Source organism: Dermacentor albipictus, chromosome 6, assembly GCF_038994185.2.
Source record: "Dermacentor albipictus isolate Rhodes 1998 colony chromosome 6, USDA_Dalb.pri_finalv2, whole genome shotgun sequence".
NCBI lineage: Eukaryota > Metazoa > Arthropoda > Arachnida > Ixodida > Ixodidae > Dermacentor > Dermacentor albipictus.
Window position 1 is genome coordinate 66,700,841 of NC_091826.1, and position 27,102 is coordinate 66,727,942.

Below are 27,102 nucleotides of genomic sequence, written 5' to 3' on the forward strand. Positions count from 1 at the left end.
CCGCGACATCTTCCTGTGCCGACGCTCCTCGTCCCAACAACACTGCCGATGTTACCAGGATCGTCCGGCGTGAGATCGCGGCCGCCTATCCGGCTGCCTTCGACTCCAGTCCCACCAACACATCTGCAGTCACGGTCTCACTGATCCAGGCAGTTGTCCGCCAGGAGTTTGAAAACATGGGTCTTCACACCATCTGCTCGGCCCATCGCCCTGATACCCGCCCGGCTTCTTCGATTTCGCCCCGTCCCGCATCTTCTTACCCAGCACCTCCACCAGATATGTTACGTAGGATGACGCAGACGAAAAGCTATGTACAAATATATTTACAAGGAAAATACGCTGCGCTAGGCCAAGAGGCAACAGCCCGCGCTAGCATCTAATCGTCGTCGTCGTCTTCACACTGCTGGCCTTTCGTGATCGCACATATTGTGCCGTAGCAATATATATATATATATCGGTTAGCTGTATATATATACAGCTAACCGAAAAACTGAAAATTCCTCCTTGCTGCGCTTAAAAAATAATATTATGTTCGGAGTCTGTACATTCCAGTCATGATCTGATTATGAGGTATGCCGTAGTGAATACACTACCGGGTGTTCTTCAGCTTGTACCCAATGCACTCTACACGGGCGTTTCTGCGTTACGTTCGGCGGTAAAGGCGAACAGCCCCGCCACCCCCACTCACCGGTAGAAGTCGTCGCACGGGTGCGCGCTGTGGTCGCGCGAGCGTCGCCGGTCTTCGTCCAGCGTGAAGTGGTCCCGCCGCCACGGATCGAGCCGCGTCAGCAGCAGCGCCGGCGTGGCTAGCAGCGTGGTCGTCGTGACGAGGACGGCGAGCAGCACGAAGCAAGAGTAGCGCGCGCAGGACGCCCCGCAGGACTTGTCCTTGGGGGCAGGACTGCGGCGCCGGAGCGATAGCGGCGGCTGGGCGGGCGCAGGACGGCGCCGAGGACACGGCGGCAGCTGCACGGGGCTCTGGCCGCGTCGCATGCCGTTGTCACCGAATCGAACGACGACTGCGACAACGCTGCTCGAGGTGGTCCCGCGGTTGAGGTCGCCGGTGGGGAATTCCGCGCGAATGCACATAAGCTATTGCTCACAGGAAATTTAACAACTCGCTGCCTTTGAGAAAGTCCCGTGGAGGTTTCAGAGCTAATCTCTGTTTGTTGGGGCACAACCAAGATCCAGGAACATTTTTTTCCACAGAGAATGGGCGCCTATCTGAAGTGCTCAGACCATTGTGAAAGAGATCTTGGAACTGGCCATGTTGTTGGCGCTCGGTGAGACAAGGCGCTTGGGACCCTTTATAGCAAATATATCGGTGCCGTCTGTAAGATACACCGATGGTGAGATCTGCACGTATTCGTGAGCGGCTTTCCGTGACACAGAGGAGCACTGAAGCGAAACTGTGAATGAGTTTGGACAGATAAAACATTCTTTCAGAACTTTATTTTTGGTAATTTCCCTCTAAGTGGTTTATTGCTCCAAGAGAAAATGAAAGCCGAAGTTCATTGAAAAATATTCCTATAGGTCCGGCACGTAAATGTGATGTCACGGATTTCAAAGTATTTTCCCCCCGTTTTTGGGCCTTTGTGGCTTGGTAAAGGTTCCAGAAGTTCAGTTGGGATCTGAATGCAGAAACTACGCAGAGGAGTCGTCACTTGCCTTTAGTTTTTGCGTGATTCCCGGCCTACCAAGCCCTCTATCTCGGTTACAGTGCCTTTTTCGGTACTGCAGAAGTGTAATTTACTAATACAGATCAAGTAATTGTTCCAAGGTCGATCTTGATCGTTCTCTTTAGCGTCTCGTTAACGCGAGCCGTGTGGTATTGCTGCTGCTTTCCAGATCGAAGGCACGTTCCGGGCCGACGTTCCCGTGGTGCTCCTGGGCTACGCCCACGAGGCGAAGCCGTGGTCCCCGGCGCTGGACGCGCCTGCCTCGAGCACCTACGTGTCCTTCTACATGACGGTGGAGCCGGGGTTGCAGTCGCCCGAGGTGTTCAGGGCGCGGGTGAGTGTTTGCATCGGGATCGTCCGGGACGTCGCCGAACAGCTTTGGCGGGCTGAGACCCAAACTCTGTGATAAGGTAGACCGCAAGGTCACGGGTTCGATTACGACATGCAGTGTGTTCTTTCTTTTCGCTCTGTGAACGCTCACTTCACCGTGTGGCCATACGGTTCTACGTCGCTACCTGCGCCACCGTGGGAATTTAGTAAGAAGCCTACAGTTTGAAGTCGGCTTGCAGACGGAAGCGGCAGTGGCCCAAGTTGGCATTCAAAAGTTCCGTTGACGAGTGGCACAAATGCAGTGGTACGCACTCAGTGCCCCAAGTTGCCAGGAACCAAAAAGGACTGACTAAGTAACATTACAGCAGGACCGTGTTGATCCTCTCCCACCAACTGTCTGCAGTCGCTACCGCAACTCTACTTCGACCTTAAACACCGGTCATTTTCGGACAATGCCTTATCGCAGCTCCACCTCGGCCCTATAAGCAGCGGCCAGTTGCGGGCATTGCCGCCGTGCATTCAACAACCCTTCGCTGTCCACCTCTGCCTCCTGCTCCGGCATGTACATTGAAAGCAGTGCGCCTGCGACCCCATCGTTACTGGCGGGGAGAGTCTCCGCCCTGAACAAGCGCTTCCGCGGATGGCACTTGCCGCAACCCGGGTCACAACCGTTGGTCCACAGTTCCTGCCGGAAGGCGGGTCCACCTCGAGACGAGGTTTGTGAGGTAAATCCTCAACCACTGCTCGAACCCGCCGCCTACCCACTCGGTTATCAGAGGTGTGGTTCTTGCGAACCAGCCAAGTTTCTCGTTATGCTGTGATCCTGATCACTCGGTAACCGAGGAGGTAACGATACCGGAGGAGTGGGACCTTATGAATGGTGAAGACAGAACAACAGTATGGATGGATGGATGGATGGATGGATGGATGGATGGATGGATGGATGGATGGATGGATGGATGGATGGATGGATGGATGGATGGATGGATGGATGGATGGATGGATGGACGGACGGACGGACGGACGGACGGACGGACGGACGGACGGACGGACGGACGGACGGACGGACGGATGAATGGATGGATGGATGGATGGATGGAACCCATTGGCTCCACATCATCGCCTCGCGTGAGCCCAGCTCAGGTCAAGCGAACTCACTCAATTTCCCAAAAGTGTGCAGTGTGGTGGCTTCGCCTCAACGTGTCTATATCTACGGCGGTGCATCCTTTACAGGAGTAAAGTGCAATGTGGTTAATTTTTTTATTATATTGGGGCGATTTACGCCCGTCCCGGTCATTTTACCTTCTCTCCAACTAATTATCGCATTTTTTCTCGTTGAGACCTGCATTTTGATACCTCTTTTGCGAGTGGCTACGATGATCTTAAGATGCGAAAGGGCCGTCCTTATATTTTCTGGAAGTGGTTACAATAGCACCGAGATGCGACAACTCCGCGTGTAGTCAGCTAAGTAGATTTTGCCTTCAAAACGCGGCAGTATTTAACAATATTGTTACGTGTAGAAAGACACAGTCAAAAAAGGCCATTTACAGACTATTTACACTAGACTGGAGCCAGAGCGTCAGGCCGACATTCACTCGCGCCAAGGGCACAGACCCACTTCGTCGTCGTTCTCACGGCGGCTCGTCTCTCGGGTATCTACCGATAATATCGTAATAATATGCTATATTTTTCCTTCGCTCACTCAGTGTGACAGTAGCGAGCCCCCGCAGCTGTTGCAGCAAGCCGAGGAGTGGCAGAGCTCGTTCGAGTCCCGCTACCCTCGCCGCTTCCTCAAGGCGCTCGCCATGGACGCCTCGGGCAAGTGGGTGTTCGTGCCGCGGTTCCTGCGACACCTGGCGCCGCCCCAACAGCTTATGGACTCGGCCAGGCGTCCTGGCTTCGTCGAGGACGCCTCAGCTACGGCAAAAGACATCATGGTGAGTCCGTGGGGTGTAATTTCTTATATATGTCATACGTCGAATTCCGCCATTTTTGTCACATTGTGAAATGGCGACATTTTAAACCACTGGTAGAGGCTGTAGCAGCCCTCTGAGCCAATTGGGGCTAAGAAAATGGCGAATTCGACGATATGACGAAATTTCGACAATCTCATGACCTACATCTCTGATCGAGTCGAGGTGACGAGCATGTAATCTGGCCTATAGGAGAATGACAACAGTGATTCATGAGGTTAAAGTAGTACTGAAACTTAGTTTCGAAGTTGTAGAATTTAGTACACGCTTTTTGCACGTAAAAAGATGACACTTGGAAAGTACTTGGGAGGCACTCACAAAATATTTTAATATCACACTATAGTTGGTCTCTGAATGCCAGGCCTCGCGTCTATGGCATTACCGTGACGTCATGACGAATAAAAAAGATTTGCTGACATCACGTATCAATAAGACTAAATGTGATGACGTTGCTTGTGCGTGGGAGCCTCAGCGATCGCATGAATGGAGCGGCTCGGCGTGTCATGACATCATGACGTATTCACTTCACGGGTGACGAAACCAAAACTGGTTAGTAGAAACAAGTAGTGTAGTAATAATTTATGGTTCTCCGGCGCATGCCAATATTTTCTTTCGAGGTTTAGAGAGTTCGCATCGCAATTTAACGCACAAAAGTGACAAGTCGTAAATGTCATGGCGATACTCCTTCAAAGCGAAAAAGCCTTGAGCACTCGTCGAGTCGCGATTTAAAACTGTCTGGACCTAGACTTACGAGCAGTATACGTATGTGTTTCTTCGCCAGAGCCGCCTGGTTCTTTACTCTTTGTAAAAAAAAACCACTTTGGGTGATTTATTGAAGGTGATCCGTGTTTTATTTATTTATTATGCCCTCAAGGCTTTACAGCATCGTAGAGTGGAGGGGCATATAAAGAACACTTACATATTTGATAAGGTGCACTGACGTAAAACAGAAAATAAGAAAAAAAAAGCAACAACAACAACAACAAAACTAAAATAAAATGTGATGGTATGTAGTCATAAGGTACACGGAATGACGAAGATGGTGACACACAGGTCATTGCCCTGTGCACGCATACACAGGCAAAAAGAAACAAAGTTAACGAAAAACAGATCTAAAAACAAAAGGAAAATACATCAAAAGGATCTGTTAGGTTCTTCATGCAATCTGTCAGGGTTAGTAATACTGGCGGTTTAGACGGGCAGCTGATTCCAGTCACGGCATGTTTTGGGTAGAATTTTTTTCTTGGGAATATGTTACCGTGTTTCCTGGAGGAATATGAACTTTGCAATGATGATCAAAGCGTCAAGATACGAAACAAGTGGGTTGTATCCAACGCGATTGAAGTACGTGATTTTGATAATAGATCTTTTGGAAGAAGGCAGAGGCGAGAGCCTTTTCGGCGCATGACAGGGGAATTAAGGGAAACTGACAATTTTTTCAAGGTAGTTACACTGGATGTTCGATGATAGTTCGGCCTTGTGAGACGTGCTGAGCGACCTCAAAATGCTTCCAGCCTTCCGTAGCTGTTCAAAGCTTTCGAAGCAGTTTACCTTTCGTTTGAGATAGGTTTCTTTCGATGCGAAGAGGGAGCTTTTGGTCTAGGCGCACACCAATATCCCCGATTTGGGTAGGTGTGAAAAGCCGAAAGAACCGCCGAAGCGATTCAAATGAAATTGTCTGCATTTACCAGAAAAAGCCGAATTCTATCGACTATGTGAAGCAATATTCTGGCTTAGGACTCATATTTTAAATAAATTGCTGACTATTGGTAAACTATAGTAGTGTCGAAGCAAAATGCTTTCTACCCTGTCACTTTGGGCCAGAAACAGATAGGCCGAGGCGAGAGACTTTTCGGCGCATGACAGGGGTATTAAGGGATACTGGCTATTTTTTCAAGGTAGTTACACTGGATGTTCGATGATAAAATACTCTGTAAACGTCATAATCTAAGTCGATCGAAACGTACACGTGTGAAGTACAAACGCAGAGCTTGTGATGTCGCGATACTGCTTTCAAATTGTTGAATGGGGCTGTTGTAATCTTGATGCTTCTGATCTTTTTTTTTTCATATTCTGCAATTTGTAAGGAAAGAGCATTCAAGGTATAGTCAGAAAAAGTCTAGTCCCAACTGAGTTGATTTTGTTTTTCCTAATGCAACGTAACATCACAAAGATAACTACTTAAGATGTCCAGAAAACAACAACAGCATATTTTTATTCTCGTGTATTAGACAGGACGTTTCGCAGTGTTTTTTTTTATCACAGGCGCTGGCTGCTCGCTTCGTGTCCCTGATACCGACGCTGTCAGACAGCGTGCTGTTTCCAGGGCTCTGTGATATTTGGAACACCTGCGACGTGAGTATACTGCCTATTCAAAAGCATTTGAAGAGCAAGGTTAAAAAATAATAATAAATTATGCGGTTTTACGTGCCAAAACCACTTTCTGATTATGAGGCACGCCGTAGTGGAGGACTCCGGAAATTTTGACCACCTGGGGTTCTTTAACGTGCACCTAAATCTAAGTACACGGGTGTTTTCGCATTTCGCCCCCATCGAAATGCGGCCGCCGTGGCCGGGATTCGATCCCGCGCCCTCGTGCTCAGCAGCCTAAGAGCAAGGTTGGTCTCACTGATCTCTGCCGTGTTTTCCCGGATGTCGCTTCGCCGTTCGCCGAGCCCGTAACAGGCGAAGCCAGCGCAAGTGCGGTGTCGTGCGGCGACGTGTCCCGGAAGCAGGGCGTACATGCTGCGGTCAGATAATATTGCGGCCGTAGCAATTTTTCTTCGTGTTTATTTTTTTCAGCGTGTTATGAGGTGTCGTTGTCTCTACATGTCCGGTAAGAGCTTTTAACGGTAATCTGAATCCGTATGCGTTTTTTTTTTAAATTACGCCATGAGTTTTCTCAATCACCTGTGTTTCCAGCGCTCGCCACTCGAGTTAGCGGCGCTGTCGGCGCTTCGGTGGAAAATTCTGCACATTTTCCCGAAAGAGTTCTCCGGCCTGCTTTGGTGTCTTTCTCCAAAACGGGCACGTATTTCAAGGGAAGAAAATAAGAAATGCCGAACTCACGTGCACATGAAGCCCCAACTTCCGGGACAAGGCTGGTTTCAGTAGAGGGCGCTCGATGAGCTATCCTGGTCTAGATTGTACGTTTGCAACCCCTGTAACATCCCATAACCAAAACGAAAACAGAGAAACCAGGATAAAAAGCACGGTGCTAGGTCCTGTTCGCTGCTTCTCCCAATGCTGCTTCATTGCCTTCGCGCTGCAGTATAAGCTTTGGTATTTAAGCCAACGCTACTTTTCGAGCATTGTCAATAAACGTATCTTGTTGCTGGACGATGACCCCGTGGAAACGTGTTCCGATTGTTATTCCGCTGTACGAAGCAGGAGGAGTTCCTTCAACATTTCGGAATCCCTGCCGTTTTTCGTCGTTGCTCTCCCGCCCCACTAAACATGGCTATTAGTAAGGTTGTTTTAAACGTCAGGACTAGGAAGTTCCTGCGGAATGAGAGTAAATGTAGAAATTCCATCGCTACTGTGATGGTGGAGCCATTTAGTGGTGCGGAAGAATTGCACCATACAACTATAAATTGACGACATAAACGAGAAGAAAGGGGGTTAAGCGAGGGGCCCGATTTTTATTAGTCATATCATAAGAAGCCAACAAGCACTCACACCAAGGACAACATAAGGGAAGTTACTTGCGCTTAATAAATAAACTAAAGAAACTAGAAATAATGGAAATTTTCATTAATTTATCGTTTGGTTGTGGGATCGTTCCCCACCTGCGGCAAGTTGTTTTTTCATCCACTTTCATTCCCATGAATTTATCGTTTCTTTATACTCATTTATTAAGTACAAGTAGTTTCCCCTATGTTGTCCTTGGTGTCAGTGTTTGTTGGCTTCTTATAAATTGGTGATATGCAGTAAGTAGAGATCAGCATATGCAGCAGACGTGGAGAAAGAGACGGAATGAGTGACAGGACACACCGTGGGCAGAAATTGAGTTTATTTCAGAGCTCGTGACCGTATTTTGTGCCGGCCAACACTAAGTGTGTCTCAGTTCTCTGTCTTTCGTCCACAACCCGCCACGTCTAATGCTCCCAATGCAACTCGCATTGACAATATGGCTTCCCAGATTGGTCGGCGTGGCGCACCGATCTTGGTGGCCAAGTCGGCGTCAGAGCTGAGCTCAGCTCCGTGAAGGGCGCATCGACCGAGTAATTTTTTTTTTTCTGCGTCACCACGGCGGCACAAGTTCGAGTGCATTGGGCTGGATGACTAGGTTTTAAATTTGCGTATCTTCTCTGTCTTACCAAGCCTGCGAATGTCTCCTCCTTGTATTCAACCGTCAGGCAACGTTGTTCTTTTTATTTGTTTGTAACTATATCAACCAAATAGGCCTTCAGTAAACCCTTTATCAAACCTTATCTCATGGTAAGGGTGACCAGGCTGTTAGGCTGTTATTTCAGAAACTAAACTAATAGAGCTTGTCTTTATGGTCCCTTTACCGTACTACGCGGAGCACTACGTTCTGTGAGGTTGCGGAAAGGTGATAAGTTGCGATAAGGCGATAAGATGCGGAGATGGCGATAAGGTACTCGAGACTCTCTGGGCGAGAAGTTGGGGGGGGTGGAGGGGGTTGCACACAAGGACGTTGGAATGGGTATGTGATGGAACTTTGTCTCCCGCAGCAATTCCTGCGCGTTCTGACGGGCGACGAAGAGGAGCACGCCCTGTTGCTCTGCAACTACTTCCTGCACCCGGGCGCCGAGGCGTACCTGTTGCTGGGCAGCGGCATTCCCGAGGGACAGACCGCGTACGTGCTCACCCGCGAGCACAGCTCCGCTAGGAACCGCGACGGCGACGTGCGCATCTGGAACGCCGTCACGGGACGTTCGTACAGCGCCACCGACAGCTACGGGCCGCTGCACAGCGCGGGGTGCCTCGTCGGCACCGACAACGTGAGTGCAGTCATGGAATTGAGGACGTTAATGGAAAGCATAAAAAAAATGGCAATCGCTTAGCTCGGCTATGCCAGGATATACGTAACGAAAGCTAAGGCATAGCATGGTTAGCCTTCGTTAATCTTGATTGCAAGTCCATGTTAGTCTGGTTGCCTAGCTATGTTGCGGCACTTAGCCAGTCGTTAGCGCGCTGTTCGTCTGTTTCCTGGGCGATTCGTTTCCTCTTCATCTCGTTCCGATTTCGATTCCAGGCCTCCTCCTGCTTATCAGAATTGTCGCCGTCCATACTGCCGCCTCAACTGTGGTTGCGGCGCAGGCGAGCTCTCCTTTGACATGTTATCCTATCCTCCGACATGTTATCAGGCATGCGACGCAGCTGGCGAAGCGAGCGGAGGCGAGCACAGCGACAAGGAACGCGGTGTGACGTCATACGAAACGGCGGAGGAGGAAAGGCGCGGCGCCGCGCAGAGGCGGAACACCTGTGGCTCGGTGCTACTAGTGGCGCATGCGCAGTAGTGACTAGGGAGCGAGAGAGAGAGAGAAATATCTGCGGCGAGGCTCGCGTTGTGACGTCATGTGCCTGCCGGAGCACCGGCGCGGCGAAACCGCAAGTTCGTGGCCAGTAAAACTGACGCTTTAAAATCTTGTCAGGAAACGTATTGAACTTGGTGGAATTTCGGATATCCGGAGACGTAAAGGTGCGTGGCCTGGTTGGCGGCGCCATCTGGTAGCGCCCCGTTTAACCAGAGAGGACACAGACCAGTTATTGCGTCAACCATGAATATTCTGTTTAGCTGCTGGTGTAAACTGTCAACAGCGACGTAATCGCTAATATGCAACCTTCTTTCTTTTTCTTCGACAAGAGCAACTACTTACCAGGACAACGTCCCTAACATGCCTAGGTTGGACGAAGCATTGCAAGATGTCGTGACCAGCTCCCTATTTACGCGATATTTTGTGGAGGTTAATGTTAACGCGTTTACGAATAAGCCGAAAATCCCTAGTCAATGCCGTGTGTATAAATCGTATCGACATTTACGGATTGCCGGAATGCTGGACATAGACGTGAGCTGGTGGTGATGACCGCTAATGGCATCTATTTTCTATCAGGGTGACAAGAAATAGTCAGCTAGCCTGTGTGCATGAGCTACTTACGTGCTGCTATTACGTAATCTAGCGTTCTGCATACCTCTGCTTTGGCTCTTAGAGTTACTTATGCCTGCGATAAACTCGTTCCCCATCTCTTCCCTGCTTTCCCCCCGCTAATACTCGCATGGTGCCATCTGGTGACGTTGATGTCAACGGAAGCGTACGAAACCGTTACTTCAATGTCGGGCTATGTCCTACGCAGTCGCTTGTGTAAAGGCGTCGCCAAAAGCGCGATCATGAATGTATTGCGTTTTATTCATTGTTTTTCATGAATGAGAACAACGGGAGATGGAAGAATGTTTCTTCTGACACTGCGTGGTTGAAGCAGCTGCCACAATATGTCACTGGTAGTGCTGCCGCAATTCCGTACAGATAGGCCAGTCGGTTAAGCTAAAGCCCCTTAAACTTCGTAAAGTAGTGCGAGGCTTTGAAGAATGCCGCCTCCTCCTCGCGCGCCCTGGCCGAGACCAACGCCGCGTCGCTATTGGTCTAATAGCATCACGTGGGGCCTCGCGCCGTGCATCAGTGCCATTCTTGCTCGAGAAGCGTCTACGGAGTGGCGAGGAGCTCATGTTGGCGCCGTTGCTACGTTCGAGCAGTGTAGGCGGCGCCACGGTCGAGGACGGAGCGTGAAAGAGAGGATAAATGAGGAGGAGTGAAGGAGGAGGAGAGTGTCGCTGCTTTACGAAGTTTAAGGGCCCTTAGGTCAAGCTGGTGCCGGACAAGTCCAGTCCGCACCACGTAGCACGGCCAGGTTGGAGCGTATAAGCGCGTGTGCGCATTCAAGCCCTGTCCAGTTACAAAGCTAACGCTGCGCATGCGCCCTACACTTGTACGTAGCTGCGGTCTGCTGCGTAGCGTAGATCTCGTGGCCGCCGCGGGGTGCCGCGACGACTCCGCTGGCTTAGCGCACTGCGCCTCGCTAAGGACAACTGCGTTTGGCGCGTCGTAGGCGCCAAAATCGGAAGTCGACGTGAACGCCCAGAATCAAATTTGAACTGCGCGCCACGGTAACGGTCAGTAGGTGAAGCGCTGTGGGCACGTCCCGCTCCCCCGTAGCCTTCGCAGTGCAAGTCATTGAGGAAGGAGTGGAAGCACAGCGACGGGGGTGTTTGATTACCGATAACTCTGCTTCTGTTGAACTCATTCAAGCACTTTTTTCCGGCATTTTTTTTTGTTTGAAATAGCCTATTTTAACATCAAATGCATTGCTCGACTTCGATAAAACGGGATTTGAGGCCCTTTAACGCTGTCTACTGAAGTGCCGAGTACAGCGTCGCCACGTGATACCACCAGCGTTGTCTGTAAACGCTTTGGTGACTGCACTTTGCTAAAACGGTAATGCGTAACCGAAAATGGGTCAAGCAGCTGCGTAATGAGAACGTCTGTTCTGTGTTTAACACGCATTCGAATTGGGGAACACGGTATGGGTCTTACGTAAGCTAAATGCATGAAAAATGGAGAAAGAAATTAGCTCGGCATCCGTCCAACCGATTTCAACGACGCTTGTTGAATATAATTAAAGAAGTATCACATAGGAGTTCATTTTACGTCAGCGCCATCTCTGTCTCCTTTTTAACCTCTTGCCTGGCGTGTGATAGCCGAAGTTGCTTACGAGCCACAAAATCTCGCAATACCATTCGCATTGTCTCTTTCCAGATCTGGGCCAACGTGCAGAAGCACGAGCACCCATCGAGGCTTTCTTACAACTTGAGCAAGTCGAGTCAGTGGAAGCCGTTCTTCGCCAAAGGAAAAGTGCCCCCGACCCTCGACTCCGTGCAGGTGCGAACATTCTCCGTTAAGCACCTGATGAATTACAAGCATTATGCTTTGGTTCTGGGCACCACGCACGTGCCAACACACATCCAATTTCTCTTTAGTTCTGGAATCATTAGCGAATTTTCGTGCTTCCGGTATTCCGGCAAGTGCGGGCGGGTGGCCGGGTGAGCGGGGTAGTAAAGGTGAGCGGCCAGATTGGTGGCGCCAGCTGTTGGTGCAAAGACGCCGCCGAAAATCAGCACCAGCAGGGAAGCAGAATTCGGTAGCTTACTGCAATTTTACCTCTGCGTTTGTCTGGTTGAGCTCAACGCCACCAGGTGGCTGCACCGCTCCGGCCACTCACGTTTATGCCCCCGCCCATCCGGCAATCCGTCCAAACCACCCCCGTTTGTCGGAATAGCGGACACGCGAAAAGTCTCCATTACTTCGCTAACTCTACGGCGTTGCTGTGATCGCTCACGTGTGCAGGGAAGAAACATACGCGCACTAACTCAAGCAACGATGGTGACTTTTCACTTGTTGCTCATTTACCAGCTGGATAGTGGAATAGGCTTCTAGTAGTAGTGAGTGTATAGGAGAAACAAAAATAGACAAATCAAACGTTTCTGTTGGCTCTCCCATACATTCTCGTACAAGAATTACCGGACGTAACTGAGGTGCTTGTGTTTACGGGAGCCGTAAGTACGACGATACAGCCGGTAGGTGGGTCGTACAATGATTTGCATAAGCTTCTGCCTTCTGGCTTCGAGCGGCCTAGTGAATTTTTAAAATAATTATCCTCAACAACATATTCTAAGTACAACAATGCAGTGTGTGCAGAAACATATTGCCGTGAAGCGTTTAAAAATATATAATTGCTTTAGAATTTAGAAGGATGATGCGTCATAAATAACATCACGAGAATGTGAGAAGCCACAAGCACGAATTTTACAGACAAGTCCTTGTACTACCCATCATTACCATGGCATTTGAATGACGACGATAATGATTTGTGGCCTGTCCTTTGTAATGGTTTCACACAGAAGCTGTGTCCTGGTCAAGGTAGAAAAGTAGAAGGATGGAAATAAGAAAAAGAAAAAGGAGAGAACGGAGAAAAAAAACGAAAGGAGAGAGTACATGAGCACAGTTCACCGGCTTGCACAACTTCCAGAGGGCAACGATGCAGCTCCCTCTGGTGACGTGTGTCAGAAACTCCATGGCATCTCCTGTTCAGGTTCTCTATACTTTAAAGCATCAGAACATATAGAGAAAGCAGTGGTCGTTTCGAATAGATACATCAAAGCGGTGCATTTCCGATTTCGCGTTGGTAAGCTGTACTCATTCAAACGCACCTTCAGCGAAACGTTTGCTTTTCTCCCCCTCAATCGTGGCACAGCCCAGCGAGCTTTTGTACGAGCCGACGGACAACTCGTACGTGTCCAGGCTGCAGCAGAAGATCGAGTATGCGCTGAAGGAGAGCGTGATGAAGTGGCGCAAGCGGTTCCGCACCTCCTGGAACCGCTACGCGAGCCAGGTGCTCCGCAAGATACTGCCCAGGCAAGCGCCGCGCCACGTCGGCGCTGTTGAGTTCCGTATTCGGTTATGCCTGCAACCGAGTCTGCCCACGCCGTTGGTAAACATGCGCGGAGAACATCGGCTGACTCACGGAGGAAGGAAACTAAGGAGAGGCCCTACCCCCTCCGCGCGCTAGGAGAAAAGTGTGGCGGAAATGACGTAGTAGGTTCTCATTTCTTGCTGCTTTTAAATTTTTTTTTTGCTGCATGGCCACGCCTTTTGGGTCACAATGGCGGCGTTGTTCTGATTTTTTGAGCGCTCACACGTGTTGCTCTGGTAGGTTTCGTGCCGTGGCAAAGGCGCTGTGTGGGCGGGTTTGCGTTTGTCACCGTGTCTTGTTGCGCTGTGTTACCTGCACCCTGCTCTGCCGGATGTTGCGCGAGTGCGCGCGCTCCGCGCGCGTCACCACGCGCAGCGCGGCGTGGTTTCGCGAAAGATGTAAACAAGAGAGGAGCGTGGCACGAAAGGCGGAGCATCGCCATGAGCAACGCCAACTTCCGGCTTCACTTTTGCTTCACAAAGGGTGACGTCAGGGCCTCTCCTTAGTTTCCTTCCTCCGTGGGCTGACTAAACCAATGCCTCCTTTACTAGATGCCTGCCGCGTTGTCCAGTAGCTCGGTTCCGGGCCCTCTCCCTTTTCTCTGCTACGCGAAAAGGCAACGAGCGCCTCTCTCGGCGAACGCCTGCAACTTGCAATCACCTGCTGCGGCCTCTGAGATTAACATGGCATCTGTCACCGTCTCGGAGGCCCGCGATAACGCTCGCTAACAGACGCCCGCGCATATAACGCGCCGGCGGATGCATTCAGCCGCCGCTGCCACATCCGCCGGAAGGTGAAAAGGCAACGAGCCTTTTCACTCACGGAATTTATGCTGAACTAACTCCAACTAAGGGAACCGCTGCTACAATGGAACAGCGAGCAACGCGGCGGGCATCTAGTAAAGGGGGCATTGACTAAACATGCCAGTGTCTCCTTATAATTGAGTCATTGATTCCATTTGAATCTATCCGCAAGTCAGCACAGCCGGTTGGCAACTGTGCGGGGTAAATTGTGTGTGGTCATAAGGTACTTAGGAGGGCGAACTGTGGCAGTAGTGTCTATGGGGTCTGCAAGCAGGGCAGTTCAGTCAGTATGGGGATGGTAAGTAGGATACATGTATTTGACTAAAATTCGTCCTCCTGGCTTTAAAACGGCCTCAGGACTTTGCAAAGTTATCACATTTAAGAAATTACTGTGTTAAAAATAATTAAATAAACATTATTGAAATTGATTTACGGGAGCTTTGGAACAAAGGACCTCTAACAGAAGCCCGATATTGGGAACATTACGCCACGGACCCATGAACATGCGGAAACAGGGAAATTTGCAGCGATTATGAGTGCTTGCAGACTCTTGTTATCTCCTGCATTAAAAAAAGTATAAATTACTTTGAAATTTACGCCAGCTTAGGTCCAAATAAAACGTAATAAACGAAGCCACAAGAAGGTGTGAAGCCACATGCACGCAGATCAGACAAATCCATCTACCACCCACGATTTCCGCGGCGGCTGAACAATCGCAACGCCAGAGTTGCTTTTAGTAATTATTGTAGGAAACAATGCTTGAGTCAACCCGACCTTGATCTACATAATTCACACGGCTGTCTTTATATTTGTAAAAATGACGGACCTACCAGTTTAAGCTGCAGTGCTCAGTTTGAGCTTACTAGCTCGCTCTCAAGCTTTTATGTTCAGCTCGAAGTACGAGTCACATACCTCACACACTAGAATAATCGAATGCTTCTCCTATTCAAGGATAACTTTGTAAAAGCAGTTGATGCCACGTTGCCTCCATGTGAGAATGGGCCAGCCGCACCATTACCCTACTGATATTGTTCTATAGGCAGTATCTCTTCCTTTTGCCTTCTGTTCCATGTAGAGCAAGAACAAATTTGGTCTCCAGTTCTGCACTTATTTTATCACGCCCAAGTACGTTTCCTGGTCGGATCACATCGACCGTGTCATAGTAGCGTAAATCCCCGATTTCAAGGGAGCGCCTTTCTGTTTTCCAAGCACATGTTCCCATCAACAACAAAAGCACGAGAGGTTTCCACCGTAGAGTCGTCCGTCTGTTCAACTTTCGCACAACTTTTTTTCCAGGCTCGAGTCGATGGCGTCGACATCGACCAGCACTGACGACATCCAGGAACTCTCCGAGATACTCACTTCGTACAAGGTGATTCATGTTTCCTGCTATTTAGTCCGCTCTGCGTCTGGAAAGTGTGTGGGTGTTAAAAACAAAACAAAAAAGAGTTGAACTTTAGGGACTGGTGGTGGCAAAATCTTTAATTTGATTTCATTCACCAACGCATGAAGTGCACATATTCCGAAAAAAACATCATGAGCCATTTAACTCTGAAGGTTGATGACCAGCCCAGCTGCTTAGCACACGATACAGATGTCAGTCAGGGTCTTGAACAGAGAGAGAGAGAGAAATAACTTTTATTTATATAGCCGGCAGATTCGTGGGGGGGCCAACCCCGCCTAGATGGCGGCCAGAAGCCCTTGAGCTCTAGCGGCATCCTCGGCCTGCTGGACAGCCAAAAGTTGGTCTTCGGGGGCCGAGCTGGACAACACGGTCTCCCACTGCTTCCGATCCTGAATTTTTCGGCCCTGTCGTGGCGCCCGAGGGCAGGCCCAGATAATGTGATCCAGGTCCGCCCTTTCTTGACAAAGTTTACAATTGGCCGAATATTGGTCTGGGTAATAATGATTGTAAGACACCGGGTTCGGATATGTATTTGTTTGAAGGAGGCGCCATGCCACCGCCTGCTGCTTATTAAGTGATGGGTGTGCGGGAGGAAAACGCACCCTTCCCAATCTGTAATGATTAGTAATATCCCTGTAGCCAACCATCCGGTCCCCTGTCAGCCCCAACCGCGGCGCCCCGGTGGCTCGGTTTGCGAGTCCTCGAGCCACGGTGTCGGCCGCCTCATTGCCGGGGAGAGAGGAGTGCGCAGGCGCCCAGATGATATGGACAACCCGCTCACCGCGAAAGTTTGCCAGGATACGTTTTGATTCCGGCGAGATGCGTCCCTTTGCGTAATTTAAAATGGCGGTTTTAGAATCACTGACTATTATCGTGGCCAGTGTGGAAGCCATTGCGAGAGCAATGGCCGATTCCTCAGCCACCTCGGCTCTGTTAGTTTTAATAGATCCGCTGACCTTACGCTCACCTTGCGAGTTCACTGCAACGATACACATATTCTGAGTAGTCGTGTACTCTGCCGCGTCGACGTACACCACGTCCTGAGAGCGTTGGAATCTCCTCTGTATAGCCCTTGCCCTTTCCTCCCGCCTTTCCCTGTGGTGTTCAGGATGCATGTTTTTGGGTAGCGGTGGGATAATAAGCTGCTTTCTTATGTCGTGGGGAATGTCTACTTTAGTGCCATACTGTGATGCGTATGTTACTCTAAGCTTGTTAAGTATGTGTCTGCCAGTAGGTGTTTGTGAGAGTCTTTCATATTGCGCTATCGTATGGGCTTCTATGAGTTCTTCGAGCGTGTTGTGGACACCTAAGGCTAGGAGCCTGTCATTTGATGTGTTTATCGGCAAACCTATGGCTTGTTTGAATGATCGTCTTATGATGCCATCGATTTTTGTCTTTTCTGCTACTTGGAGATTTAGGTAAGGGGTTACATATACTATGCGGCTGATGACAAACGCCTGGACTAGACGTACCAGATTGTTCTCTTTCATCCCACAATGGCGATTAGCTATTCTCTTAATTAGTCTCAGTGTTTGTTGTGCGCTGTTTTCTAGTATTCTGATCGTTTCCCCATTGTGACCGTTCGCTGATACGTGGAGTCCGAGGACTCTAATGCTGTCGACAATAGGTATTTGGGTGCCATTTACAAAAAGCGTGATGTTTGGTTTACCCTTAGAACTCTTACGGCCCCTGCGTGTCGGTCGGTATAGAAGTAATTCTGATTTTTGCGGCGAGCATCTCAATCCTTTATCCATAACATATTTCTCAACCTTATGTATGGCTGTTTGGAGGATTTCCTCAATCTGCCCATCACTTCCACCTGTTACCCAAAGGGTGATATCATCGGCGTACAGGCTATGCTGTAATCCTTCTATATTTTCTAGTTCTGCTGGCAGGCCAATCATAGCTACATTGAAAAGAAAGGGAGATAAGACTGAACCTTGTGGTGTGCCCCGGCTTCCAAGTTTTATCTCTCTGGATTTCACTTCACCGATTGTGATTTGCGCAACACGGTCAGAGAGAAAGTCTTTAACATACGCGTGGGTCCGTTGGCCCACTCCTAGGCCTTGTAAGTTTTCTAAAATAGCCCTGTGGGTGATATTATCAAAGGCCTTCGTAAGATCAAGACCAAGGATAGCTTTTGTATCTAGTGTTTGAGGTCCCGCGTCTATTATTTGGTGTTTTATTTGCAACATAATGTCTTGTGTAGACAGTTTTGGTCTAAACCCAATCATGGTGTGCGGGAAAAGGCCGTTATCTTCCATGTAATTAGTTAGACGTGTGAGGATGACGTGCTCCATGAGCTTGCCAGCACACGACGTTAACGATATAGGCCTGAGATTCTCAAGGTGAAGTTTCTTTCCCGGCTTTGGAATCATTATAACCCGAGCGGTTTTCCATTGACGTGGAATATTACCCTGTTCCCAGCAGGTGTTAATATACTTGGTGAGGGCCGAGATAGATTCATCATCGAGATTTCTCAGGATCTTGTTGGTGATTCCATCCGGGCCTGGCGTGGATTTCGTGTTGAGCCTCATGAGTTCCGCTCGAACTTCAGCCTCGGTTATGGGGCTGTCAAGGTACGGGTTCTCCTTACCAGTATACGGATGTTGTTGTTCTTTGGTTGTATTTCCTACGTATAGCCTTTGTAGTTCCTGTAAAAGTTCTTCTTCCGTGCCTTTGTATCTGTGAATTATTTTGTACAGGCAGTGTCGTTGTGTGGACTTGCTGTTTTCCGGGTCTAAAAGATAACGCAGAAGATTCCAGGTTTTAGGTAGCCCTATCTGTCTCTCCATGGCGTTGCACGTGGCCTCCCAATTTTGACGGCTTAATCTATTCGCATAGTCCTCTATTTCCTTATTGAGCATGGCGATTTTCCTTCTCAGGTTTCTATTAAGTTTTTGCTGCTTCCAGCGTTTCTGCATGCTGCTTTTTGCCTCCCACATATGTAGGAGTTTGCTGTCCGCCTCCTCTATCCCTGCTTTTTCCGGAATAGTCTTAGTGGCTCGTATCACACTTTGATGAAGTTTTTTAGTCCAAATATCGATGTCTTGTATGACCTCATCAGCTTCCTCCTCCCGGATTTTGCGGAAGAAGTCCCATTCGACAATTGTTATTTTCCTGCCTTTCTTTCGTGATGGGCCTGCGTGTACAGTTGTTGCTACAATGAAGTGATCACTACCCAGATTTTCTTGTGTGTTTATCCATTTTGCATCAGGTGTGTTCTTTGTAAAAGTTAGGTCTGGTGTGGTGTCATTGCTGACACTGTTACCCATTCTAGTGGGCGCCTGTGGATCCGTTACGAGAGTGAGACCCTCCTGCTGAGCGTCTAGCCATAGATGACGACCCTTCACGTTCTCCAAACGGTATCCCCAAGCCGCGTGGGGTGCATTAAAGTCCCCTACAATTACCATTGCATTTCTTTCTGCTAAATTTAACGATTTACGAAAAAGCGGGCCGAATCTCACCTTGTGTCGAGGGCTACTGTATACATTTAAGATGAAAAGGCTTCCTTCTCCCTTGCGCGTGGGAATGATTTCAATCAGGACGTGGTCTACACCGGTCACGCCAGTGGTGTGTTCTATGACCGTAAGGTTTCTATGTACGAGAGTTGTAACAGACGCCTTCTCGTCGGAAGCACCGTATGCTTTGTAACCGGATAATTTAGCCAGTCCCCCCGTTTCTTGCAGGGCGATGACGTCTGGGGCCTCCTTGCTACTTAGGAACTGCTGTAAGTGCCCCCGTTTCCGGCGATACCCGCGACAGTTCCATTGCCATATTATGTATTTATTACGCGGAGCCATGTTTAATTGTTTGATTCTCCCCGGTGACTTTACTGGTTTCTGTCACTACGGGTCGATGATATGGTTTGGTGGTCGCTTTTACCGGTCCCACTCCCGCAGGCCTCAAGTCCTTTTGCGCGTTTTCAACGACTGTTAATCGGGTTTCAATGCCTTCTATTCTTTGTATAATTTCCACGAACTGTGCCTGTAACCCGGCGAATTGTTGTTGTAGCGTCTTTGTTAACTCCACAAACATTCCCTCTACTTGCTTTTCTAAGTGCGTTGAGACGCTGCTTTGCGCGTCTGACGCGTCTTCGGCTTTTCTTTTGTGGGGCGGCGTCCCTGTCATTTGCGCGAGAGCGGGCGTTGACTCGCGGCTAGGCGTCTGTGCCGTACTGGCAGTAGGCGTATGACTTGGCTCGCGTGTCCTATTCTTCTGAAGCCTAGCGTTTTCTTGCTTTAATTGTTGAATTTCCTCCCTCTGCTTAGCATTCTCACGAGTAATTTGCGCTAGCAATTTTCTAATTTGGATCATTTCCTGCTCCAGGGCGGACCCTTCTATATTAGGTGTTATATTAGACGGAGAAGCAGCGCCGGAGACCGTGTCTGCCCAGCTCACCTGCGTTTTGTTGCCGTCGGACCCGCCAGAGCCCTCCGGGGTTCCGTGTAGTGGTGATCCTCTCGATCTCGATTCAGACCTGGGCCGGGACCTGGACCGGGACTTGGAGTTGGACTGGCCGCCACCGCCTCCACCGGGGAGTCTTGGGAAGGAACTAGAGCGGCTCCTGTCGCGGTGTCTGCTGCCGTGGCTGTTGGTCCATGTCGATCCCTTGTGCGATTCGGTGCTACCCGACCGCTCCCTGGACCGACTTGGGCGATTGTCCGCCATAGCTTTCTGCGGTGGTTGTTCATTCCGTTGTTGTTGGTGGTGTTGTTGTTGCTGTTGTTGTTTCCACTGCCTCTTTCTGAGAAGATATGGGGTCTTGAACCGTTCACGGCACTTTTTGTCTCCTGTGAGGTGTCCCTTCCCACACATGAAGCATCTTGGCTCGCACTGATGATCTTCGGGTGGATTGAGAGTTCCGCACCCGCGACATTTCTTGCTGTTCGGTGTCGGGCAAACATCCGCTCGGTGGCCGAGGCGGCCACATGTGGTACATGTCTCGTACTGCTTACGATATAGTAGGCATCGGTATTCAGCTCCGCGGTAGTACACGTAGTGTGGTACGTACGTACCTTCAAACACTATCACAACCGAATCGGTGCGTCCCATGCGTCTTGCGTGTAGTATAGTCGGGTTTCTGCAGTTCACCAGGCTTTTTTCAACGTCTTCAGACGTGTCGTATTCTGGTATACCGTGTATGACTCCCTTGGAGGTGTTCTCCGGCGCAGTAATGTAAGCGGCCGTACTGTAGGTGTTCGATCCAAGTTGGATTTCCCGTATCTGGCTGTAGCGTTTCGCATTCTCCAGTTTCGGTGTGCTCATGATCATGGTGTTTTGTCTTGGATTGATGCGTAGCGTATCTTCTCCGGCATTTTCTGGTGTCAATGCGGCTGCCAGCAGAACGCCATCTTTTATGTACGCAATACGTTGCTGCGCCATGTCGAGCCCACCTCTCGGGCGGATCACGACCTTGTAGTCATCCTCCGGTAGCTGCGGTTGCCTCGGGGCCATTGGTCGCTTTAGAATTCGTGCGTTCTTGGTTTTCCACGCCGTTGAAACCGGCGAGTCTCCGATGTTCTTCGATCGTTCATCGAGGTCTGGGTGTCTCTTGGCGTTACTGCGGCGTTCGTGAGCCGCAATCCAGCCCTGGTCGTCATATTCTTCCGGGGAAATAGTCTCCCCTTCCACTTCTACGACGTCCATCCTCGCGTCTCGTGGCGAAGCGGGGGCCCGCCCGCACCCGAGTCAGGCGGCGTTCCCGCCGAAGTGGTGGGAACAGTGGCGTCGTAGACCAGCTAGTTAGGGTTAGCCAGGCCGCTGGCGTGGCAGTGTAATAAAACTGCCTTTGTGGCTCAAAAAATCGCCCACCTGGGATAATCCCGATGTCTTCGTAGTCCGTCGACCTTCCTGTGTTAGGGGTGGTAGTTCTAGACTCGAGAACTGCCTTTTTCCGCCACAATCAGGGAAAGTTTTTGGAGCCCATGTATAGCCCGTCTTGTCGGCTCGGCCCCCTAGCGGCGTCTCCTCTTGAACAGAGGTACGAACAAATTCATTGTCCTGATCGGTGGTCACCTTGACGATAGGTACGCAAACACATTCTCGTATCACCTCTGATATTAAACTCTTTGGTCACATAAGCCAATGAATGGCTCATACCCTATTAAGAAATGCTTCATACCACCTTAAATAAAAAAAAAATTAACGCGGCCTCGCCATTATGACGATGCAGATTCCCCAAATTTCGCAGCGACGACATGAGCGCAAAGTCGACGTATGATGCATGAAAAGGAAACGACGCTGGTAAGAGGTGTGTGCGCAGAAAACTGCGGCACATATCTAAATACAGTTACGGATTTTGTGACCTTCGTGGCGCAATTTCACACACGAATTACAGGAGGACGTGACCAGGACGGAAACATAACCCAGTGTAACACGTCCACTGGCACAAGAATGGGTCCAGACCAAACATAAAAAAATTAAAAGAAATCGCGTAAGCCGTTGACAATCACATACTATTTGGTTAAGGGGTCTTGGTCCTTTAGAGATACCTACAAGTCATATGTGCTAAATGAGCTGAGACACCTTATAGACCATATCTGGTACAAAATAATAGCAAAAATATAAATCAAAGAACCGGTTATGTATCACGCTCTTCCATTGTGATATTTTTGCACCTTCGAAGGAAATTATGAGCTTATAGCACGTAACATATGCTTTATATCGTGGCTTATTATTTGCTTACGCCGATCAGACGTGTGCTCGATAACGCTAGTTTGTGTCGGTCAAAATTAAGCCATACCACCTGGCCCGACGTGTGAAGAACTCCCGGGCCTTTATCCCGATAAAGATTCGCGCTAACGTTTTGCAGTGCACAGTAATATCGCGTCGCTTCTCGCTTTGCAGATGAGTGGCTTTCCGCTGTCGATGAGCTTCACCGACGTGGAAACGGTCATCGAAGGCGTGCTGTCCACCGGAGTCCACCTGACCGAGTCCAGAAATGTGGAGTTTGCCTTGGCCGTCCACATACATCCCTACCCTTCCGTCGTGCTCGCCATCTGGGTGTACATCGCGGCACTGAAGAGAAAGTCCTGAGCACTTGGAATGTCTTAGTAATCGCGGCATTCGTGTGTTCAGCGTTGGTCATTGTCAATAAATGCAAATAAATAAATAGATAAAAAAATTTCAAAGAAATAAAAGAAGGATTTCCAAATGTCAGCTTATTCTTCGCCTACACCTATTATAAGCACACGTATTATCGCGGGGAAAGATTTAGGCGAGAAAAACGCGCTTTTTGGGAGAAGTGAAAAACCTTCCAAGAATCGAAATTTTCTTGCCGCAAATGGTAAATGGTAAGCCTATTTACCGCGTTAAACGGCCTCTGCGCATGCCCTGGTACTGATATATGCAGAGAACGCGCCCATTAGAGACACTTTATTTTTCGTCGGAAAAACGATATTTCCATGGGCTATAATAGGCTTACCATTTTTTCAATTTTAGGGGGAAAATTATTCTTTGCCTAATCGTTCTTTTATAGCCTTAAACGGCCTCAGCGCATGCCCTGGGACTGGTCTATGTGGAGAACGCGCCCATTAGAGACACTTTATTTTTCGTCAGAAAAACTATATTTCCATGGGCTATAGGCTTACCATTTTTTCAATTTTAGGGGGAAAATGATTCTTTGCCTAATCGTTCTTTTATAACCTTAAACAGCCTCAGCGCATGCCCTGGGACAGGTCTATGTGGAGAACGCGCCCATTAGAGACACTTTTTTTTCGTCAGAAAAACTATATTTCCATGGGCTATAGGCTTACCATTTTTTCAATTTTAGGGGGAAAATTATTCTTTGCCTAATCGTTCTTTTATCGCGTTAAACGGCCTCTGCGCATGCCCTGGTACTGATATATGCGGAGAACGCGCCCATTAGAGACACTTTATTTTTCGTCGGAAAAACGATATTTCCATGGGCTATAGGCTTACCATTTTTTCAATTTTAGGGGGAAAATTATTCTTTGCCTAATCGTTCTTTTATAAACTTAAACGGCCTCTGCGCATGCCCTGGGACTGATATATGCGGAGATCGCGCCCATTATAGACACTTTATTTTTCGTCAGAAAAACTATATTTCCATGGGCTATAGGCTTACCATTTTTTCAATTTTAGGGGGAAAATGATTCTTTGCCTAATCGTTCTTTTATAACCTTAAACGGCCTCTGCGCATGCCCTGGGACTGATATATGCGGAGAACGCGCCCATTATAGACACTTTAGTTTTCGTCAGAAAAACTATATTTTCATGGGCTATAGGCTTACCATTTTTTCAATTTTAGGGGGAAAATTATTCTTTGCCTAATCGTTCTTTTATCGCGTTAAACGGCCTCTGCGCATGCCCTGGGACTGATATATGCCGAGAACGCGCCCATTAGAGACACTTTATTTTTCGTCGGAAAAACGATATTTCCATGGGCTATAGGCTTATCATTTTTTCAATTTTAGAGGGAAAATTATTCTTTGCCTAATCGTTCTTTTATAACCTTAAACAGCCTCTGCGCATGCCCTGGGACTGATATATGCAACGAACGCGCCCATTAGAGACACTTTATTTTTCGTCAGAAAAACTATATTTCCATGGGCTATAGGCTTACCATTTTTTCAATTTTAGGGGGAAAATTATTCTTTGCCTAATCGTTCTTTTATCGCGTTAAACAGCCTCTGCGCATGCCCTTGGACTGGTCTATGAGGAGAACGCGCCCTTTAGAGACACTTTATTTTTCGTCGGAAAAACGATATTTCCATGGGCTATAGGCTTACCATTTTTTCAATTTTAGAGGGAAAATTATTCTTTGCCTAATCGTTCTTTTATAACCTTAAACGGCCTCTGCGCATGCCCTGGGACTGATATATGCGGAGAACGCGCCCATTAGAGACACTTTATTTTTCGTCAGAAAAACTATATTTCCATGGGCTATAGGCTTACCATTTTTTCAATTTTAGGGGGAAAATTATTCTTTGCCTAATCGTTCTTTTATCGCGTTAAACAGCCTCTGCGCATGCCCTGGGACTGGTCTATGAGGAGAACGCGCCCTTTAGAGACACTTTATTTTTCGTCGGAAAAACGATATTTCCATGGGCTTACCATTTTTTCAATTTTAGGGGGAAAATTATTCTTTGCCTAATCGTTCTTTTATCGCGTTAAACAGCCTCTGCGCATGCCCTTGGACTGGTCTATGAGGAGAACGCGCCCTTTAGAGAGACTTTATTTTTCGTCGGAAAAACGATATTTCCATGGGCTATAGGCTTACCATTTTTTCAATTTTAGGGGGAAAATTATTCTTTGCCTAATCGTTCTTTTATAACCTTAAACGGCCTCTGCGCATGCCGTGGGACTGGTCTATGCGGAGAACGCGCCCATTAGAGACACTTTATTTTTCGTCAGAAAAACTATATTTCCATGGGCTATAGGCTTACCATTTTTTCAATTTTAGAGGGAAAATTATTCTTTGCCTAATCGTTCTTTTATAACCTTAAACGGCCTCTGCGCATGCCCTGCGACTGATCTATGCGGAGAACGCGCCCATTAGAGACTTTATTTTTCGTCAGAAAAACTATATTTCCATGGGCTATAGGCTTACCATTTTTTCAATTTTAGGGGGAAAATTATTCTTTGCCTAATCGTTCTTTTATCGCGTTAAACAGCCTCTGCGCATGCCCTGGGACTGGTCTATGAGGAGAACGCGCCCTTTAGAGACACTTTATTTTTCGTCGGAAAAACGATATTTCCATGGGCTTACCATTTTTTCAATTTTAGGGGGAAAATTATTCTTTGCCTAATCGTTCTTTTATCGCGTTAAACAGCCTCTGCGCATGCCCTTGGACTGGTCTATGAGGAGAACGCGCCCTTTAGAGAGACTTTATTTTTCGTCGGAAAAACGATATTTCCATGGGCTATAGGCTTACCATTTTTTCAATTTTAGAGGGAAAATTATTCTTTGCCTAATCGTTCTTTTATAACCTTAAAAGGCCTCTGCGCATGCCCTGGGACTGGTCTATTTGGAGAACGTGCCAATTATAGACACTTTAGTTTTCGTCAGAAAAACTATATTTCCATGGGCTATAGGCTTACAATTTTTTCAATTTTAGGGGGAAAATTATTCTTTGGCTAATCGTTCTTTTATAACCTTAAACGGCCTCTGCGCATGCCCTGGGACTGGTCTATGCGGAGAACGCGCCCATTAGAGAAACTTCATTTTTCGTCGGAAGAACGATATTTCCATGGGCTAAAGGCTTACCATTTTTTCAATTTTAGGGGGAAAATTATTCTTTGCCTAATCGTTCATTTATTGCGTTAAACAGCCTCTGTGCATCCCCTGGGACTGATCTATCCGAAGAACGCGCCCATTATAGACACTTTAGTTTTCGTCAGAAAAACTATATTTCCATGGGCTATAGGCTTACAATTTTTTCAATTTTAGGGGGAAAATTATTCTTTGGCTAACCGTTCTTTTATAACCTTAAACTGCCTCTGCGCATGCCCTGGGACTGGTCTATTTGGAGAACGTGCCAATTATAGACACTTTAGTTTTCGTCAGAAAAACTATATTTCCATAGGCTATAGGCTTACCATTTTTTCAATTTTAGGGGGAAAATTATTCTTTGCCTAATCGTTCTTTTATAACCTTAAACGGCCTCTGCGCATGCCCTGGGACTGGTCTCTGCGGAGAACGCGCCCATTAGAGACACTTTATTTTTCGTCAGAAAAACTATATTTCCATGGGCTATAGGCTTACCATGTTTTCAATTTTAGGGGGAAAATTATTCTTTGCCCAATCGTTCTTTTATAACCTTAAACGGCCTCTGCGCATGCCCTGGGACTGGTCTATGCGGAGAACGCGCCCATTAGAGACACTTTATTTTTCGTCGGAAAAACTATATTTCCATGGGCTAAAGGCTTACCATTTTTTCAATTTTAGGGGGAAAATTATTCTTTGCCTAATCGTTCTTTTATAACCTTAAACGGCCTCTGCGCATGCCCTGGGACTGGTCTATTTGGAGAACGTGCCAATTATAGACACTTTAGTTTTCGTCAGAAAAACTATATTTCCATAGGCTATAGGCTTACCATTTTTTTCAATTTTAGGGGGAAAATTATTCTTTGCCTAATCGTTCTTTTATAACCTTAAACGGCCTCTGCGCATGCCCTGGGACTGGTCTCTGCGGAGAACGCGCCCATTATAGACACTTTAGTTTTCGTCAGAAAAACTATATTTTCATGGGCTATAGGCTTACCATTTTTTCAATTTTAGGGGGAAAATTATTCTTTGCCTAATCGTTCTTTTATCGCGTTAAACGGCCTCTGCGCATGCCCTGGGACTGATATATGCCGAGAACGCGCCCATTAGAGACACTTTATTTTTCGTCGGAAAAACGATATTTCCATGGGCTATAGGCTTACCATTTTTTCAATTTTAGAGGGAAAAT

The 27,102-nt window shown here is 48.0% G+C and overlaps 1 protein-coding gene across 4 annotated transcripts; it reads left to right on the top strand.

Annotated features, from left to right (window-relative positions):
* The first annotated feature begins 694 nt into the window (after positions 1-694).
* On the top strand, positions 695-22,820 carry LOC135916713 (coiled-coil and C2 domain-containing protein 2A-like). 4 transcript variants are annotated; one of them, XM_070540755.1, is made up of 10 exons: positions 696-1,039; positions 1,849-2,013; positions 3,716-3,946; positions 6,248-6,337; positions 8,680-8,949; positions 11,761-11,883; positions 13,256-13,416; positions 15,574-15,649; positions 19,372-19,412; positions 22,532-22,575. In XM_070540755.1, the coding sequence occupies exons 1-9, from the start codon at positions 992-994 to the stop codon at positions 19,402-19,404; spliced, it is 1,197 nt and encodes a 398-aa protein (XP_070396856.1). In that variant the 5' UTR covers positions 696-991; the 3' UTR covers positions 19,405-19,412; positions 22,532-22,575. The 4 variants fall into 4 exon arrangements, with proteins under 4 accessions (XP_070396853.1, XP_070396856.1, XP_070396854.1 ...); XM_070540752.1 differs by lacking the exon at positions 19,372-19,412 and having other exon boundaries at positions 695-1,039; positions 22,532-22,820; XM_070540753.1 differs by lacking the exons at positions 696-1,039; positions 19,372-19,412 and adding an exon at positions 2,476-2,734 and having other exon boundaries at positions 1,880-2,013; positions 22,532-22,820.
* Positions 22,821-27,102: the final 4,282 nt, after the last annotated feature.

What these genes read in the sequence shown, in the direction of transcription:
- LOC135916713 (XM_070540752.1), top strand. Translation starts at nt 992, where the DNA reads ATGCCGTTGTCACCGAATCGAACGACGACTGCGACAACGCTGCTCGAG. An exon ending in ATATTTGGAACACCTGCGAC is followed by an intron (nt 6,338 to 8,679) that starts GTGAGTATACTG and finishes TGTCTCCCGCAG; the next exon opens with CAATTCCTGCGCGTTCTGAC. An exon ending in GCCTCGTCGGCACCGACAAC is followed by an intron (nt 8,950 to 11,760) that starts GTGAGTGCAGTC and finishes GTCTCTTTCCAG; the next exon opens with ATCTGGGCCAACGTGCAGAA.